The sequence below is a fragment of the Lithobates pipiens genome, unplaced genomic scaffold (genome assembly GCF_037356315.1).
Source record: "Lithobates pipiens isolate NorthernLeopardFrog02 unplaced genomic scaffold, aLitPip1_a1.2 Scaffold_19, whole genome shotgun sequence".
NCBI lineage: Eukaryota > Metazoa > Chordata > Amphibia > Anura > Ranidae > Lithobates > Lithobates pipiens.
The window spans coordinates 95,865,531-95,885,461 of NW_027507764.1; the positions used below are offsets into that span (position 1 = coordinate 95,865,531).

The 19,931-nt window shown below is 44.4% G+C and overlaps 1 protein-coding gene across 11 annotated transcripts in view; it reads right to left on the bottom strand.

Moving 5' to 3' along the window:
• Positions 1–12,374, bottom strand: part of PARD3 (par-3 family cell polarity regulator) — an 835,070-nt gene extending 822,696 nt beyond the window's left edge. For all 11 annotated transcript variants that reach the window (XM_077491101.1, XM_077491100.1, XM_077491097.1 and 8 more), the window contains exon 1: positions 12,109–12,374. In XM_077491101.1, the coding sequence (XP_077347227.1) occupies positions 12,109–12,228 (120 nt within the window). In that variant the 5' untranslated portion in view covers positions 12,229–12,374. The remainder of the gene's footprint in view (positions 1–12,108) is intronic.
• Positions 12,375–19,931: the final 7,557 nt, after the last annotated feature.

The window sequence follows — 19,931 nt, forward strand, 5'->3', positions numbered from 1 at the left end:
TTCAGTTTGGGGTTATCATACTTTTTTTTTTTTTCCATAAAAAAAAAAAAAAAAAAAAAAAAAAAAAAAAGAAGAAAAACCCTGCAAGAAAAAATAAATAAAATAAAAATAAAAAAATAAAAGGCATAATATGTGCTAGTATGCATTGCATACTAGTACATTATGAAATACTCACCTTAGAACAATGCCCTTACACAACTCCCTCAGCAGTGACTGGGCTTCATTCTAAGATATTTCATAATAATCCCATCCTCTCTCTGGGGCTCTGGTGCTGCAAGTAGCTGGAGCGGCAATCTCCTCACTCCTGCGCATGCGTGTGGAAGCCTTCAGTTCCGGCAGGAAGCTTTTAAGTTCTGGCACTGTAAACTGGATCTTCAGAGCGCATACCTGGTGGGTAAATATGTCCTAAACCATACAGGTTTAGGAGATATTCGTTTTACATACAGGTAAGCCTTATTATAGACTTACCTGTAGGTAAAAATAAAGCAGGGTTTACAACCACTTTAAGAATGAATGCACATTGCATAAAAGTGGGAGTAAACGCCCATACATGAATTTTAGTTACAGGTAAGCCTATAATAAGGCTTACCTATAGGTACTGTAAATATCTCCTAATCATGCACAGTTTAGGAGATATTTACTGTACATGCAGCTGGTGACATCACAGGTGAAGAATGGCCACCCCGAGTCCTGTGCTCTAAACGGCAGCTTCAGCCACTCTCCCAGCCGGAGTCCACAAACCCGGAAGGCAGACCAGCTGAAGATGGAAGCCCTCTCAGATGGGACAGCTCGCCACTAGAAGGGCTTTGTTCTAAGGCAAGTTTCACTTCATGTAATATGCTAGTATGCGATGCATACTAGCACATTATAACTTATCCCTGCAGAAAAAAAAAAAAAAAAAAAAAGGAAAAACCACACACAGACAGCAGCTTAGCTTACTACCGCTTTAAGCCAAATTTTCATTATGGAATAGGGCATTAAGAGTGTAGGAGGCGTCGCCGCATCACATTTAGAAATGAAAAATGAGCAGTGCATTCCATTTATTTACATACAGATTTATGAGTGTTTTATTTTAATTGTTTTACCAAAGTAGATGCAATCTTGTCCTTGAGGAGAAAAAAAGACAATTCATAAAAAGAGACATGTAACTGGCTACAACATTAATGAGCACAGCTTCTATCACACAAACCATCCAGTAGCCACAGTCACAACTCAATCACTAAATTTGGTCCTTGTTCCTCGTACAGAAACCTCTACAGCAGACAAAATACCCTCGCCAGCACAATTGCTCCTTAAATACATAAAAAAAGGGAACAGGTCTGCCAATTTCCACATAGCTGGGAGACCAATGCGTCTAGATTTTCGTGGCTTGTCCACCACAGAACTGTGACCTCACCACTTACTGGCTGCAGAAATTCAAGATCTTGCAGGCAAAACTGTACACTATAATTAGTACGATATTACTGGGGGAGCACAACATAAGAAAAAAAAAAAAAAAAAAAAAAACATATGCTGGAGATAAAGGCCAAGAAGGTATCAAATTCATCACTCAAAAGGAAGGGAAGTGAAGGGACCCAGCAAGCATTTAATAAAAACAATCGATGCATGGACGTGATGCTTCTGTACCAGTGACTACAATCCCACAAGAGTGGAATGAAAAGGTTATGTCAAAAAACTAAGGTCTATTCTGTATATTTCCTAAAGCAGGTACAACAGTGAGGTAATATACAAATAGAACAGAATAGCAGTTCTGTACGACTGAGAAAGTCATATCTATTGAAGTTATGTGCACCTTTAGTGTGGCAACTCTGATTTTCTTAACCACCCACAATCCTAAATGGTTCAAAACACACAGCTGTATAGAGGACACAGAGGAATGGAGCTTTCAGGACCAGATGTGTCTAAGGCCCCTTTCACACCGGACGGATCTGTAATGATCCGCCCCGTTTATCCCCGCTGAGCGGGCGCATGACAGGGCACTCCCTGCACACTGTCAGATATCCGCTCTCCTTTAATCGGGGAAATTGGATGAACACGGACCTTTTGTCTATGTTCATCCGATCCGGGATAGGGATCCGGAATAGGATTTTCCTCCGTCTGCAGAATCGGACCATTGCGGAGATGGATGATATCCCCAAAGGAATGCATGCATGTCTGTATTTCATCCACAGACGGGTGGATGAAATACGAACTTGGGCATGTGTGAAAGGGGCCTTAGACTGTAAACTTTTTTTTTTTTTAATAACATGTTATATCCAACTTCTCTGTGCACCTGCTCTATGGTTTTGCACAGAGTAGACCAGATTCTCCTCTTCTGGTGTCCTCCCCCCAGTCAAGTACACCCACAGTGGGGACACTTGTGCAAGCTCGATCCTGAGCCAAGCTTTGTTTATCCATTGACACACAGCACGGCTGGGCCCTGCCCTCCACTTTCTCCTCACAGGCTGTGATTGACAGCAGCTGAAGCCAATGGCTCCCACCGATGCCTCTGCCCAGTCAGGAGAGAGAGCAGTTGCTCTTGTGGATTGTGCACTGGATGGGGATTAGGCTCAAGTAAATAAAATGGGAGGCTGGGGGTGGAGGGGAGGGATTGGAGGTGCACACAGAAGGGTTTTACCCAGATGCAGAGAATGCATGAAGGTAAAAAAACAAAAAAACTTCTGCCTTTAGATGCACTTTAAAGCTATGGCACCCATTCCTCCCAATGAATCCTTACTGTTGAAAGATTTAATATGAGTGCTAAACACATGGGGGGGGGGGGGGGATTGATAAAAATAAATAGCATCATCATCATCATCATCTGGGAGACAAGTTCTATCTCAACTTGTGCTGTTGCCCACAGGACCCAAATCAGCTTCTCTCTCAATTTTTCACATGTCAATGTTCAAGTGTCTCAGATGCTGAAAAAAATTTAAGAAAAAATGGGAAGGTGACCAGGGATTTCCAAATACCGCTATAAGAACGGGGTAAACGGATGTACAATTACATAGAGCTCAGGGACTTGGTATGTCCTTATAAATATTATTCCAGTTCCTGGATACACATCATGGCACTCGTGTATTAAATTATTGATATTTATCACAACTGCATTCATCATTCATGGAACACGAGTTCCAAAAGAATACATGACTATGGACATGAAAACTCTGATCAATATGGGCTTCTTTACTGTATTGTGTGTTGGGGGGGCGGTCAGCATTGCTTAGGGATATCTTGGACAACACTGACATTACTGTGTGTGTGTTAGGGATATAGAATATTACTCTTTGTCAAATAAAGAAATCCATTGGAGAGAAAATCTCTAATCAGGAGCAGCAATCACCACATTTTCCTTATACAGTATAAACTATATGAGTGAATATGTCTTTGAGAACTCCAATGTGTGCATTTGACTGCTTGTTGATAGATAGAAGACTACTGTCGCATTCTCTGTAAGGAACACAGGAATCCAGGTGCTATGATCATTCACAATGCAGATAGAATGTGAAATTGATATTATCTTAGTTTTGTTGACAGTACAATCACTTATAGGTGGACTAACCTTTAACCAAATAAAAAAAAAAACACAAAGTGGGATGCAGGAATGTAAAGATTAAAACAGGTGAAATACACTGCATTACTTTTAAAACTAAATGTGATGCCTCATAAGTAGACAGACTATTGCCAAAAATACAACAGGAACATGGTTTAAGTTTTTCATGGATCCCAATGCATTTCTACTTTGAAAAAGGTAATGTAGTCTTCTATGCACCAGAAAAACACATGTCCCCTGCTCACCCTCCTCATTACCCTATATACCATATCACAGGCCACAGATCAACTATCACTGGCTTCTAATGTTGTGGCCCATTCCTCCTAGGAACTGCATTTCAGTGCACACTACTATTTACTATTTAATTGAATGCAGAACTGGAAGAGGACTTCTCCATTTAGGCTGAGTCCACACCATTGCAAATTGTATGCGGAACCCCCGCATCCAATTCGCAATAGCAGGAGATTTTGACCAGTTCTCTATGGAGCCATTTTACATATCTCCGCAGCAGGTGCAGTGCATCTTTTGGTCTGTTTCAAGTGCGAATTCAGCCCAAAATTCAGGCTGAAACCGGACCTGAAATGGTGAACCAGCATGGACTGGACCCCTGCTGTGAGACGGATCAGTCTTCTTAGGTGCGAACCGAGCCTGAAAGAAGGACTCCAGGATTTTTTTTTTAATCTGCTGGGTTACACAGAGTTCAATCTCAGGACGTGGATGCTACCTCTTGGGTCGCTGCCTGTTGCACAATTACATGTTCATCATAGAGCGCTGAGTATAGCTTTCTATAAACTTTCAGCACTTCAGCAGGAGACATTCAGCTCTCATACACAGCACCTACATTGTACAGTAAATCAGTGACATATACATGCCAACAACTATATGTAACCCAGCAGACTTTTTTAAAAGAATTTGTGGAGTTTTTCCTTTAATGGCATACAGTTGCATGAGCACAGTAAGGTGCCTACCATGGGCTGAACAGAAAGAGAAAGGTGCATTTGGGAAAATATTGCATGAAAGTGTACTTGTCCTTCACATTTTAGTTGTGGTGAAGAATACCGGCCCACAGCAGGCTTGCTACAATGTTAGCAGTCACATGCTAGAGAAAGAAAACATTGCAGGACTGGCCAGGATCTCACTGCCAACCAATCTGAAACATTTCACAGCAACCTAATGACCTTCCTTTGTAACTATTTTATCCCTGGACTGTCAAGCACACACCTACAAAAAGACATCAATTCCAGATTTAATAACAAAGTAATTTTAGGAAAAAGCAAACACCACGAGGAAGAGATAGAATGTTATTTTATCAACAAATGAAGCATCAAATTTATGTAATGATACAAAGAAACGGTGTGCTCTCCTATACCCAGCAATGAGAAATAAGCCTACACTACACACTATTCTATAGGCTTACACATCCCCCTATACACCATTATTTTCAACTCTTTAGTCTCATGTAAGCTGAATACTGGATGGTTAAATGGTATGTACAGGTAAATACAAAAACTTCACTGTATAAATTAGAATGCATGTTATGTTTATTAAGTAAAATGCTTTCCCTCCCCCCCCCCCCCTTTTCTGTCCAACACACGTTCTAATCCTACCAGTTTCATTGTCTATGGGTCTTCCATTCTAGGGTGACAACACTGCTTAGGACCTTTTGAAATTCAGAAGACATTATCAATCTGTCCTCAGCATTTTCGTACTACAAGGCTGTACAATGATGAAGCCCCTTCCTACTGCATAGTAGTGCTGTCATTTAGGAGGGAAACACTGAACACAAATCACAGCCAGTATTCCCCTCCCCCCTTCCTGGTGATTGACAGCAGCCACATAAATCTGGATAGGGAGATGAAGTCGACCAGCAAGGAACAATGCTGGCAGAAGATACAGAACGGCGCTGTAAAGCTATTTTTTTCCCCTTTGTATGCTAGTCTCATATCGAAAACCAAATAGTTTATCAAAGTTATAGAAATTCTTGCATGACAGAATACAACTTCAGAAATGATGTGATGTATTGTATAGTATTGGTCACACAATTTTTTTCCCCCAACAAATACTATTATTGCACGAAAAAAATGTCTGGATCTTTTCACATGAACTGTTGTGATCGGCTTTTCGAAAGATGTGTACTAATGATCAGATTATTGGACAAATCGCTCCAAAATCTGTATTTTTCACCCAATTTTCTCATTGTGTGCACTAGGCATTATTCTCTGCCTACAAGACTTTGCCGATCACACTACAACATGAAAATCTTTTTATTTTATTTTTTAAAGCAGACACTGGAACCCTGCCCTGCAATCCAAAGTGAAAGTGTCTTAGAAAAGGGCCCACCAATGCAGCAATCCCTCACCACTCCTCCACAGCCAGCTTTGAAATGACAGGCGTTGATAACCCAGGGGAGCACCGATGACACTCCTCCATTCATGTAATTGAGTTCTGTCACTGGGGTGCTGGTCACATGCTTCTCAAAGTGTCGGTATTATGGACAACTGCAAGGGAATACTGGTAAGGTGAGTATATGGGGGCCCTTTCTAGAGATGCACACTTTTCCCTGAATGCACATGGCGACAGCCTCTCAATGTTTGTGCACTTTGCACAGCTTTAATGGATAAATACAGCATTGGGGGCACTAGACAAAACTAACGTCATATTTACTTAACCAATCCAAGTTCTTGTACACCACTGCTTCTCTAATCATACTTATAAAGTACTTGATTCTCACATAAAAAAAAAAAAAAAAAACTGAATCATTTCAAGTATTTGAGTACCAGAAGGTGTTAAGTATGCTAGCATGGTGTTACATGTCAGAAGGTAACTGTCAAAAATGCAGACATGTATTGCTCTAGTTGGCCAGCAAACAGGAGGTATGCTGAAAACGTATAGGACTGTTCCGTTTATAAGCATTCTGCACGATACTCTACCAGATGTACTACACCAACAATACCCCCATAGGAACCAATGCAGAACACAAACCAAAAGTCTGAATGTCAAAGCTGCCAAGTATCCCCAATAAATGACCTACAGCTGGAAATGTCTGACCCCGGAAACCATTGGTGATGGGCTGTATGGTGAAACATCTCTTTAGTTGTCTGTTGGATTCAATATTGTAATCAGTGGTCTTTATAAATGTCATTCAACTAGGGTTACATCTACATTGGGGCTCATTCACATGGGTGGCCATGGAGAGGGTACAAGATGGCAGTTAAAAGCAGTTGTATAACCCTTTTAGCCCTTTTTACCTACAGGTAAGCCTATAATAAGGCTAACCTGTAGGTAAAATAAAGATCTCCTAAACCTGTACAACTTAGGAGATATTCACCTTGGATTCAGCCACTGACATCAGCGGTGCATACGCAGTGAAGGTTCGGGAAAGGTCCAGCATATCGTGCCAGAATGGAGGGCTCCTGCGCACATGCGCTGGACTGACCTCATCGCAGCTCCAGCCACTCACAGTGCTGGAGCCATGAACCTGGAAGAATTGCTGAGGCAAAAAGTCAGCTCCATTGGCAGTGCCCAGCAGACTGTTCATGGGCTTTGTTCTAAGGTAAGTATTTCACAATGAGCTAGTATGTGGTGCATACTAGCTCATTATGCCTTGGCCTTTTGTTTGTTTTTTTGTTCTGGGTATACAACTGCTTTAAACTGTGGTTTTACCGCCCCCTCGCCTCCCATCAAAAGGAGAACATGCAGCATGTCAAGGTAACCACTCACACTGCTGAATGTTTTCATGTGCACTGCAATGCACTCTGCATTGAAGGTCGTCACACATTGACGCACATCTTAGCACATGCATTGAGAGCCATCTTGATTTCAATGGAAGCACGTCATCAAGGAAGAACACACAGATGTTAACCCAGCCTAACCAATCAGCAGCTCAAAAAGTAATTCTCCCACATATCAGATTGGATATTGCATGGTCAGCCGCAACTTAATCATCTCATTGTACAATCTCGTGTGTGTGTGTGTGTGTGTGTGTGTGTGTGTGTGTGTCCACCAACGCAAACATCTAAGCCAAATACATTAAACTAAAAGTTGATCGCACAGCACTTACATAAATCAATTGGATCTAATTTATCACATAGCAGCTCAGGTCTCCTTTTGTGTGCACAAATGTTTGGAAATAGTGAACTGTGGGAATTGCTTAGGATTCAAAAAAAAACACACCATCCGTACAATCGTTCCCCCCTTGTTTTTACACTTTTTAACATTCCTTCAGATTGTTCCCGATGTCCTGGCCTGGGCAAATGATGTCATACATCTCAGGAGTCTTCGGGAGAGGAGGAGCTCAGCTAAGCACACCCTCCTGCTTGCATGTCTGACCTAAGGGCAGATGGATTCCAAGGGTTTAATGCTACATAAATCATCCGCCCTTATGGCCACAGCCAGAAATGCTATTGGGGGGGGGGGGGGGGCCGTTTTTCAAAGTGATTTCTCAACAAAATAAAGCAGAGACCTGGATGGAAAGGGGGGGGGGGGGGGGGGTTTGCTTTGAATATTAAAATGAATTAAGCAGCGTTTGTGGTAGGGTGTCGAGATGCAGTGTAGTTCAACTTTAAAGGGTTAGTTCACTTTTACCAAAAAAGTTGCCTATGCAGGTAAGGGGTGTCTGTTATTCAAACTGTTCAGCTTTGACCAAAATTGAAGGATGTCCATTCTATAAGTGTAGGCCATTCATGTACTACAAAAGTCTGACTGAAAAACTTAGGCTGGGTTCACACTGGAATACGCAGCGGCTCACAGCAGGAGCGCGGTGCGTCTCCACTCACTGTTTAAGCCCAAATTTTGGGCTAAATTCGGACCTGAAACTGACTGAAAGACGCACAGGACCCCTGTGCAATTCGCACCAGAGCCACTGCGAAATTTGTGAGAGCGGGTCACAATCCCCTGCTATGTGAAGAAACTCGCATCCAATTCATAGACGTGTGAACCCAGCATCCAAATTTGCATCTCCCAGCTCTGTCTTAGGATAGGACATTGCAAAGGCACTCCCAGCTGTTACTGATCATCTCCACCACCACAGGAGTGAGCTTTCATACCCCCCGAAAATGTGTTGCTCACTACCTCCTCTGTCACATCATCACTGAGCTCTGAGATACTGCAAGAGGGGAAAAAGTGCATGCAAGGAGACCCGAATCAGCTGGGAGTCTCTTAGCAACGTCCTAGCAACAAGGCAGGTCAGGATGAGGTAATTGCTGGGAGTTTTTTAGTCAGGCTTCATGGAGGTATGTAAATGACCTACACCTATAGCAAGGGCATTTGTGACCTTTGCTCAACGCTGCACAGTTTGTAACAAACTCCCCTTATCTGCAAAGGCAGTTTTTTTTTTTTTTTTTTTTTTATAAAAAGGTAAACTAAAGGATAAGTTCACCTTTGGGAACTTGTTACATGTTCCACCCATTTTTAGGGTGGAACATGTTCCTAATGCTGCAGCCACTGTGGAGCACTGTGGTAGTTCATCGATTCTTGGTGTCAGTAAGGGATGTACGGGCACACAGACACACTTACAGATCTGCACAGCACCAGAAGTCTGCTGATCTCTGGTGCAATGCATTACAGCCTCCAAAAAAAAAAAATAAGCACTTTTTTTACAGAAAAAAAAATTTGCATTTATTTTATTTTTTTCTAAAAGGTGAACGTATCCTTTAAGACCAGCTAACATACATAAATATCACCAGCTCAAAGTGGTTAAACTGGGATGATGGCTGCAGCTACAGACATCATCCCAGTTTTTTTTTTTTCCAGCATCCGATCCCCTGTAATGTAAAAATAATCCTACCTGCTAATTATTCCCATCACAGAGCCTGGGACTGAATTTGGCGGTTCCACAGGCTTACCATAGAGGTGATCGGGGACCAGATCTTCCCCAAACCTCTCTATGGTATTGGAAGGGACGAGTATTTTGTCACTTCTGGTTCCTCCAGAATGTAAACAATCCATGTTTGCATCAAATAAAACCGATCTTTGTATGATCTGAAGCTTCTATCCCTCGTTCACAATGGAGCGAATTGTCATGCAATTTGTTGGGTCAAATTGCATTCTGTTAGCGGCAAACGCACTGTTCAAATTTGTGTGGTGCCAACTTTGCGGTTCCGCAATGTTTTGAAAAGGTAGTTTCTGCCTTTTGGCAATTTTGGGTGCAAGTTGCATAGACATCTGCGCATAAAGCCGCACAGATGTCTTCCAAGTCACACACAAAGTCCCACTGACATGCGTCTAAAATTGTGCGATTTCAGATGAAGTCGGACAATTTTAAAGCTGCAGTCAATGAAAACGAGGGCTGAAGGGTAGAGGAGAGATCTGGGGTCTAATAGACCACAGATGTCTCAGTAAAGGAGGACCCGTCACTGCCCATGTTGTTCATCCCTTGTGATAGCAATAAAAGTGATCAAAAAAAAATAATAATAATTTAAGTCCCCTGTACTCACACATGATGGCGAACACACGTGTTGGTGCTGCATTGGTATGTAAACAGGACACGCGAGGTATCACCGCAAACATCAGAAGGCAATAATTCTAGTGCCAGACCTCCTTTGTAACTCTAAAGTGGGAACTCGTAAAAGCTTTTAAAGTGTCGCCTATGGAGTTTTATTTAACCACTTCAATACCAGGCACTTTTGTCCCTTCCTGCCCAAGAAAAATTTTAGCTTTCAGCAATGTCACATTTTGAATGACAACTGCGTGGTCATGCTACACTGTACCCAAACATAATTTTTTTATCATTTTGTTCCCACAAATAGAGCTTTCTTTTGGTGGTATTCGATCGCTGCTGCCATTCTTATTTTTTGCGCAAATAAAAGAACGAAAATTTTGAAAAAAAACAAAAGAAAAATGTTTTTCTTTGTTTGTTATAAAATTTTGTAAATAAATAGGTTTTCTCCTTCACTGGTGGGCACTGATGAGGCTGCACTAATAAGGTGGTACTGATGGGCACCAATGAGTTGGAACTGATGAGGTAGCACTGATTGGTACTTAGGGGTGGCAAGGATGGGCACCGATGTGTGGCACTGCTGGGCATCACTGATGAGGAGACATCTGGCAGGCACTGACTGGCACGATGTGTGGGCACTGATTGGCATTATTTGGGCACTTACTGTCATCCCTAGTCATCCATCTGTTGTGGGCATCCTTGGTGGTCCCATGTGGGCATTGCTCTGATAAGTAATCAGCAAAGATCCGCCGATCAGCTCTCCTCTACTCACGTCAGTCAGACGTGAGTGAGGAAAAGCCAATGAACGGCTCTTCCTGTTTACATCGCAATCAGACATGGCTGATCATGTGGTAAAGAGCCTTCTTCAGAGGTTCTTTCCTGAGAACGGTGTAGCGGTGTGTCAGACTGACACACCAGCGATCGCTGCGATGTGCACCTTCACTGGCGCGCGGCAGCTGTTATCCTGCTGGACGTCATATAATGGCCAATCAGGATAACCGAACCACCACCCGGCCGTCATTCTGCTATAGGCTGGGCGGGAAGTGGTTAAGTACTGCAGTTCGGCATCATTCCACAAGTGTGGGGAACTTTGATTCCAAGTCTGACATGTTTGGTATCCATTTACTCAGCATAAAATCTTTTATATTTAACCAAAAAAAAAAAAAAATGGGGTATCATATTGTGTTTTGTGCATTAAAAACTCATTGGTAAGAGGAAAGGAAATAGTGTTTGAAAAAACGTGAGGCATGAAAAAAAATTGCAACACCCATCATTTTATTCTCTAGGGCAGTGATGGCGAACCTCGGCACCCCAGATGTTTTGGAACTACATTTCCCATGATGCTCTGGCACTCTGCAGTGTAGTTGAGCATCATGGGAAATGTAGTTCCAAAACATCTGGGGTGCCAAGGTTCGCCATCACTGCTCTAGGGTCTCTGCTTAATAATGAGAATTTTTTTTATATATATATATATAATAAAATTTATTTTTATGTATTTAATGTTTGGGGGTTCAAAATAATTAGCAAAAATAAATAAATACTGGACTGTTAGATGTAGGAGAGAAGTGTCAGAGTAGGTCTGGTCTTCAAGTGGTTAATAAAACAATCAAATTGCATAGTGCATGTAAGCTCACCATACATCTCCTTTAGAGCTACCAACAACAATGTAGTGGGAGGGCTGGCAGGTCTGAATAATAAGTGAAAAGATTGTGGGGTGATGTGTTCATATGACAGAGTTGTGGTAAATGACAGATTGTACAGATCAGATCGTACAGTGTATGTCCAGCTGTGTAAAGTGCTGTGTACCAATATCTGGGATCCTGGAAATGTTGGTGTGAGATAGACACACACAGACACAGACACACACACACACACACACACACACACACACACACACACACCACCCAGCCTGGGAAAGTAAACACTGACACTCTGTCCCATGCTCACACTGATACAGGTTGGTGCTCTTCTACACAACACGTCCCCCCTGGGGGCAGCCAGTTGGACTCTCCAGCAGTAAGTACAAGCCAAGCCGGACGGGACCACCCCTGAAATATAGGGGTGTCCGGACACCTTACAGTCCCAGGGAAGTCCGGGCGATGCCGGCGGCGCTCCGCTCTCTCCCCCCGGCCTCACTCACCTTGGCTATGGCCTTCTTGTACCTGGTCACCGCTTGCTGGATGAGGCTGGAAACTTTCAAGTTGCCGTCCCCACAGGGCACCACTACCCGGGTCCTCCCGAAGCTCACCGTCACCTTCATGGTGGCGCCCCGGGGGAGCTCCACAGACCGCCCCGCTCTCCCCGCGCTCCCACTGTTCAGGGGTTAATCCAGGGTTCCGGTTCTCCCTCCGTATCCTCCGATGTGTGCGGGGCCTGCAGCCTCCTCCTCCTCCCTCCTCTCCTGCATGTGAATACGCCACTCCCCCCACCCCATCCACCAGGATTGTCTGACCGCCAGCACCGCGTCTTAGCCAATCAAACGCCAGGATTCCTAAAGGACGCGCGGCTCCTCCTATAGATATCCCAGCCGGATCGGGGTCCCGCCCGCATAGCGGAAGGTGGCAGGTGATTGGCAGACGGCGGTGATATAAGCGAATTCTGGGCAGCGCTGTGGCTATAGGAGTTCGGGATGCGGCTGTGGGATGAAAAAAAAAGTTGTGATTGTTTGAGAGGGATTTACTAAGACTGGCGCAGCTGTGCGTGACAGCCAATCAGCTTCTGGATTGCATTTTGAACGCTTAGCTGAAAAGGCTGCAGGTAGAAGCTGATTGGTTGCCATATACAGCTCCAGACTTAGGAAATTCCCCCCTTTGTGGTTCCATTTGTCCTTTATGGCTGCATTCACACCTGAGTGTAGCGTCTCAGCATTTTACATTGTTTTCGTACTTTTTAATGTGCAAGTTCCACATTTTTACGCAGCATTTATTTATTACTTTTTTTTTTTTTTGCGAATAAAGAAAACTCATCTGTTGCATCATTTGTTGCTATTTTTAGTTTTTTCCAGCAGCGTTTATTTTTTATTTTTTTTAATTATTAGTCATTTATATTTATTTTTTTTGTTAGCATAGAGGGTTAGAGTAATGGCCGGGACACGCGATCCAAAAATCGTACAAAAAATACCGCTTTTGACGCAATCATACGATAATCAGATCGTTAGTACAGAGCTTTGGGGAGCCGATCATGACAATTCATCTGATATTATTCAATCAGACAAGCACAAACATTTTCCTCGTACGATACCAGATCGTACGATTTTCATTTAGTCAGTTGTCATCGAAAAATAAAATACAAATACATTAGTAAGTAAACAATAAATGGTGTTGCGCTCCACACAAAATTAATTAAATCTAATAACAAAATTGATAAATAATCGCATAAAATCTTAAAGACGCACTCATGCCATTAAAATTACTTTCAATTATAACTACAAACTTTTGTGCTAAAATTTATACCAAGTGATTGATAGGGTGTTCAGAGAACAAGTTATACTCTGAACACCCTATCAATCACTTGGTATAAATTTTAGCACAAAAGTTTGTAGTTATAATTGAAAGTAATTTTAATCGCATGAGTGCGTCTTTAAGATTTTATGCGATTATTTATCAATTTTGTTATTAGATTTAATTAATTTTGTGTGGAGCGCAACACCATTTATTGTTTACTTACTATCACTTGAGGGGAGGGTTTGCACCTCTGCCGGTGTTTTTGCTGCAACCATACCAGTCTTCTTGAATTTACCATTGTAGCGCGAGGATAACCCATTATTACCAATACAAATACATTACAACACTTGACATCACTTCCGATTTACTTTTTTATTTTTTCTGTCGTATGAGAATTTTCGTGACTTTCGTCATTAACCACTTGGCGCCCAAGCTACGTCATATGACGTCGTGGGCTTTGTGGTGGTATATCTGAATGATACCTGAGGTTACAGACATCATTCAGATATCAGCATTTTCAGCCGGCGATTCCCTGCACCATAAGAATGAGCATAGCGGCTGTTCCGCCCCCCCCCCCTCCCACCGCCCTCCGGTGCTTGTACCGACTCACCGCTTCCATCGGTGAGTCGGTCACAGGATCCGCCGGCCCCCAGACGATACCATAGTGATTTCCGGCGGACCAGATGGTCTCCGAAGTCTCTATGATCGTTCGAAGGCCGGGCGCAATGTTATGACCTCTGCGTTCAAATTAACGGCGCCGTTTTGGCTGGGAAGCCAGGATCGTTTTTTTTTTATTATTATTTTAGGCTTCCCAGCCTAGAGGTGAGTTGTGGAGTCTTATTGACCCCACATCTCACTGTAAATAGGTCCGATCATGCCATATTCCTATTACAAGGGATGTTTACTTTCCTTGTAATAGGAATAAAAGTAATCAAAAAAAATTATTTTTTAAAGTGTCAAACTAAAGAAATAAAAATAAAATTAACAATAAAAAAAAATGTAAAGTACCCCTGTCCCTGTGAGCTCGCATGCAGAAGCGAACGCATACTTAAGTCCCACCCACATATGAAAACGGTGTTCGAACCATACATGTGAGATATTGCCACGAACGTTAGAGCGAGAGCAATAATTCTAGCCCTAGACCTCCTCTGTATCTCAAAACATGTAACCAGTAAAAAAATTGAAAGCGTCGCCTATGGGGATTTTTAAATACCAACGTTTGGCGCCATTCCATGAGCACGTACAATTTTGAAGCGTGACATGTTGGGTATCTATTTACTCGGCGTATCTTCCTCTTTCACATTATGCAAAAATATTGGGCTAACTTTGCTGTTTTTTTTTTTTAAAAGCATGAAACTGTTTTTTTCCTGAAAAAAACGTGTTTGAAAAATTGCTGCGCAAATACCGTGCGAGATAAAAAGTTGCAACAACCGCCATTGTATTCTCTAGGGTCATTGCTAAAAAAAATATATAATGTTTGGGGGTTCTATGTAATTTTCTAGCAAAAAAATTATGAATTTTACATGTAGGAGAGAAATGTCAGAATTGGCCTGGATGCGAAGTGGTTAAAATGGAATTTCACCTCCAAAGGGAAGATCCTCTCGCCCAACACCACTTTTGGATATTTTATGGGAACGGGTATCTTTTTCCAGCAGGTACCCGCTCCCACTCACGCTTGCCTAGGTGATCATCCAAGCAGAAGTTCAACTCCCTACTGCCTCCAACCTCTTGGGACATGTCACAACTCCCAGGAAGTTGTGGAGACCAGTGTCAAAGAGCAACACGTCACACACAAGTGTGCAGTGGGGAGTCGGCTGTAATACAACAGGGATTCAGCCACCTTCCCACACTCAAGATGGCAGCACCAGAGACCCAAAGAACCAGCTTGGGTGAGGACAGCACTGGATCCCTGGACTGCTGACCACCCTATACCACTTTTACTGCTACAGGGCGGCAGCTGTGCGCAGGATCATGTATATATCAGGGCCGTCGTTTTGCATGGGCACGCTTGCCCAGCGACCGCAGCCAAGTATCATTCACAGCCCTCAAAAAAGAGTGTTGGCTGCCTGGGGCCGGAGGGGCGAGCACCGCCGGCAGCCTGGGTTTGTCGGAGCAATCGTAATGGAAGGGAGAGGAGAGCCACCGCTGCCGACTGGTTAATTAGTGCGGGGAACATAACAGCTTTCATTTCAATAGCTTGTGTTCCCCGCCGCAGGCCGTCATATACAGCCCCTCCCCCTTGTCCGGGCACTTTGATAGACAGATCACCTGTCCCAGGATTGGCCAACCAGGCAGCGGTGGCTCTCCTCTCTCCCCCCCTACACAGGTAAGCTGCTTTGGGGACACATGGCTGCATTGGGGACACAGGGCTGCATTGGGGACACAGAGCTGCATTGGGGACACATATCTGCATTGGGGACATGGGGCTGCATTGGGGACACAGAGCTGCATTGGGGACACATGGCTGCACTGGCCAACACAGGCTGCATTGGTGACACAAGCTGCAATGGGGACACATGGCTGCACTGGCAGACACAGGCTTCACTGACGGGCACAGGTTGCATTGGCGGGCACATGCTGCACTGGCGGACATATGCTGCACTGGGGACACAGGCTGCAATGGGGACACAGGCTGCAATGGGGACACAGATAAAGTTGTAAATATTTATTTTTATAACGTAATTCTGCATAAAACATTTAAGTGTAATTTCATGAGATCATTAATGAGGGCTTGTTTAGGGGTGGGATTAGGGGCGAGGCATGGTAGGGGTTGGGCGGGGCAACTGGTGGCGAGTAACCCTTGAGGCCTGGTTAGTAGCTCAGGACTTGAAATTTTGAGCCCTTATCATTCAGCTGTCACAAAGTTCGCTGCCGCATTGTGCCAGTGTTCAATGGCGTCACCAGGGTGGGACCTGAGGGGGCCACGTCCCCCCCAATTTTACTGTGTGCTCCCCATGGGGCCCCCCCAAGTTAAGTACTGTACTGTCTGTTTGTATAACCAAAACAATGGCCGCCGGCTGGCACCACGGCTGTCTGAGTTTCCGCCCGCTGAATCATGACTCACTATTGACTGACTGTCAGTCTGTCAGGTGACGTCGCGTGAGACGACCGTCGTTGTTGCTTATGGGAGTTGTAGTCAGCGGCAGTGGCTGCGTGCTCAATCTTCCTGCTCCCCAGGGGGCTGAGTCAGTCACTCTGAGGAGAGCAGCGCAGCCAGCCTAGCGCGTACTACAACTCCCATTGGCGCCGCGGTCGGATATTTTGCCTGCCTCTGTCACAGGAAACAGTAGGTGAATCAAGAAATAAAGGAGTTGTTTTACTGGGCAAATAGTGTGGCAGTGGCAAGAGTGGGTAAATTACAAAAAAAAAACCTGATATTTCACATTTCTGTTCTTCTGTCCAGTAATCCAGCCTCCAGGATCCCTGAATATTAGTGCGCTTTTCTCCTGCAAACAACTTCCTGGTCACAGCAGCCTCCTTCTACATCCCAATCCTCACTATTGGTCTATTACTTTGATAGAATGCTCCATACATTTTTTGCAATCCGACTGTACTGTTTTTATACAGTTTTAGATTGATCAAAATTATGTCATTATGAGGACCTTCGTAAAGGAACCAATCAATCTGTATCAAACATGCCCTATATAGATCTATAGTTGTTAGTAGGTTCAAAGTAGATTGTGCTCAGATTATAATTTGTATGGTAATCTGGTCCTGGGGCACTGTTTTTTCTTTTTTTTATATATTTCACAGGTCCTAGGGTACTGTTTGTTTTTATTACCTTGGCCAGCCATTTGTTTAACCTCCCTGGCGGTGATCCCGAGTCTGGCTCAGGCTGGGATTTCAGTACCATAAGCGGTAACCCCGAGCCAGACTCGGGATCGCATCGCTGGATACAGGGAGAAGTTACTTACCTTGTCCCCTGGATCCAGCGATGTCCTCCACGCTGTGTGAGCGAGCTGTCCTCCGCTTGATTCACACAGTGCCCGAGTGCCGCCGAGCTTCGATCCCTGCGACGTTACGGCGCACGGGAGCGGAGATCGGCGCCAAATTCAAAAAAGTAAAAACGCACACAGTACTGTAATCTTACAGATTACAGTACTGTATAAAAAAATGACACACCCCCTTTGTCCCTAGTGGTCTGTCCAGTGCCCTGCATGCACTTTTATATTATAAATACTGTTTTTTTCTGCCTGGAATTTGGAGATTGTCCATAGCAACCAAAAAGTGTCCCTTTATGTCAAAAGTGATTTTAGACCAACTAGAAAACAGCGATAATAAATTATAATCACTTGCAGAATTGAGCAATAGTCATTTGTGGGGAAATTCATCATCAAACACTAAATCTAATGACAGCGACGATTCTGCAAATGAGCAAATTTCAGTGTTTTTGGATTTGATTACATAATTGAATAATTTTTATTATTATTTATTATCATTATTAATTATATTATAAATTTTATCATACCCGGGATGTCTGCTAGACTCTGGTTTGGACAGATTTAAGTGAGTTATTCCTAAGAATTGCAGGCCTACAATATAAAACGCCAAATTTCCATGCAAAATAATTGTACCGCTTTCAGAACTAATCATACCGCCAGGGAGGTTAAACACTGATTTTGTTGAAAGTTCAATAAATTTAGCCTTATTGATCATTTGCATTTTTATTCTTGTGCGTGATTGTGTAGACAGGGCCCCAGTACACTGTATTGCCAGGAGGCCTATAATGCTCTTAACCACTTGCCGACCGCCGCACGACGATATACGTCGGCAGAATGGCACGGGCAGGCATATGGGCGTATATATAAGTCCCTGCCTGCCCGCGGGTGGGGGGCCCGATCGGGCCCCCCCCCGGTGCCTGCGGCGGTCGGCATTCCTTCGAGAGCGATCCGGGATGAGGGGGCGGCCATTCATTCATGGCCACCCCCTCGCGATCGCTCCCGACGAATAGGAATCCCCCGTGACATCACTTCCTCTCCTGTAATGTAAACACAGGAGAGGAAGTGATGTATTCTCTCCTCCGTGTCGGTATTTTTCGTTCCGACACGGAGGAGAGCGGATCGGTGAGTTGCACCAACACTCTACACACACAGTAGAACATGCCAGGCACACTCACACCCCCCCTTTACCCCCCGATCACCCCCCCAATTACCCCTGCCCCCCAGTCACAGTGACACCAATGTCATTTTTTTTTTTTTGCATTGGTGTCATTTGTGACTGTAATAACTGTTAGGGCAGTTAGAGTTAGCCCCCTTTAGTTCTAATGTACCCCCCTAACCCCCCCAATAAAGGTTTAACCCCGTGATCACCCCCCGTCGCCAGTGTCACTAAGGCTGGGTTCACATTGCAGCGGTTTATGAGAACGAATGTGATTCGCACCGCACTGCAGTGCAAATCACATCCGATCTCTGTGCGATTCGAGTTCAGCCATTCGCCGCACCCGCCACACCCGCCGCACCCGCCGCAAATTCGCACGGGACCCTTTTTTTGGCCCGCAGCAGAATCGGATCGCATGGGTGTTCACACCATGCGATCCGAGTTTGCAGATCGCACTGCGATATGCGAACTGATCTGGGGGTGTCAGTAACATTTCACTGACACTCCCAGCAGTTCGCATAGGGCAGTGTGAACTGACGCCGGGAGGCATGCGATGCGGGAACCCGCCGCGGATTCGCGGCGTTTCCGCATCGCTCCAGTGTGAACCCAGCCTAATAAGCGATCATTTTTCTGATCGCCGTATTAGTGTCACAGGTGACGCTAGTTAGGCAGGTAGGTATTTAGGTTCGCCGCAGCTTTTTATAGCGCCAGGGACCCCCATATACTACCGCATAAAGCCCCCTGATTGCCCCCTAGTTAACCCTTTCACCTGTGATCACCATATAACTGTTACAGGTGACGCTGGTTGGTTAGTTATTTTTTTATAGTTTCAGGGCACCCGCCATTTATTACCTAATAAAGGTTTAACCCCCTGATCACCCGGCGGGTGTCATTTGTGACTAATAACTGTTAGGGCAGTTAGGGTTAGCCCCCTTTAGTTCTAAGGTACCCACCTAACCCCCCCAATAAAGGTTTAACCCCGTGATCACCCCCCGTCGCCAGTGTCACTAAGGCTGGGTTCACATTGCAGCGGTTTATGAGAACGGATGTGATTCGCACCGCACTGCAGTGCAAATCACATCCGATCTCTGTGCGATTCGAGTTCAGCCATTCGCCGCACCCGCCACACCCGCCGCACCCGCCGCAAATTCGCACGGGACCCTTTTTTTGGCCCGCAGCAGAATCGGATCGCATGGGTGTTCACACCATGCGATCCGAGTTTGCAGATCGCACTGCGATATGCGAACTGATCTGGGGGTGTCAGTAACATTTCACTGACACTCCCAGCAGTTCGCATAGGGCAGTGTGAACTGCCGCCGAGAGGCATGCGATGCGGGAACCAGCCGCGCATTCGTGGCGTTCCCGCATCGCTCCAGTGTGAACCCAGCCTAATAAGCGATCGTTTTTCTGATCGCTGTATTAG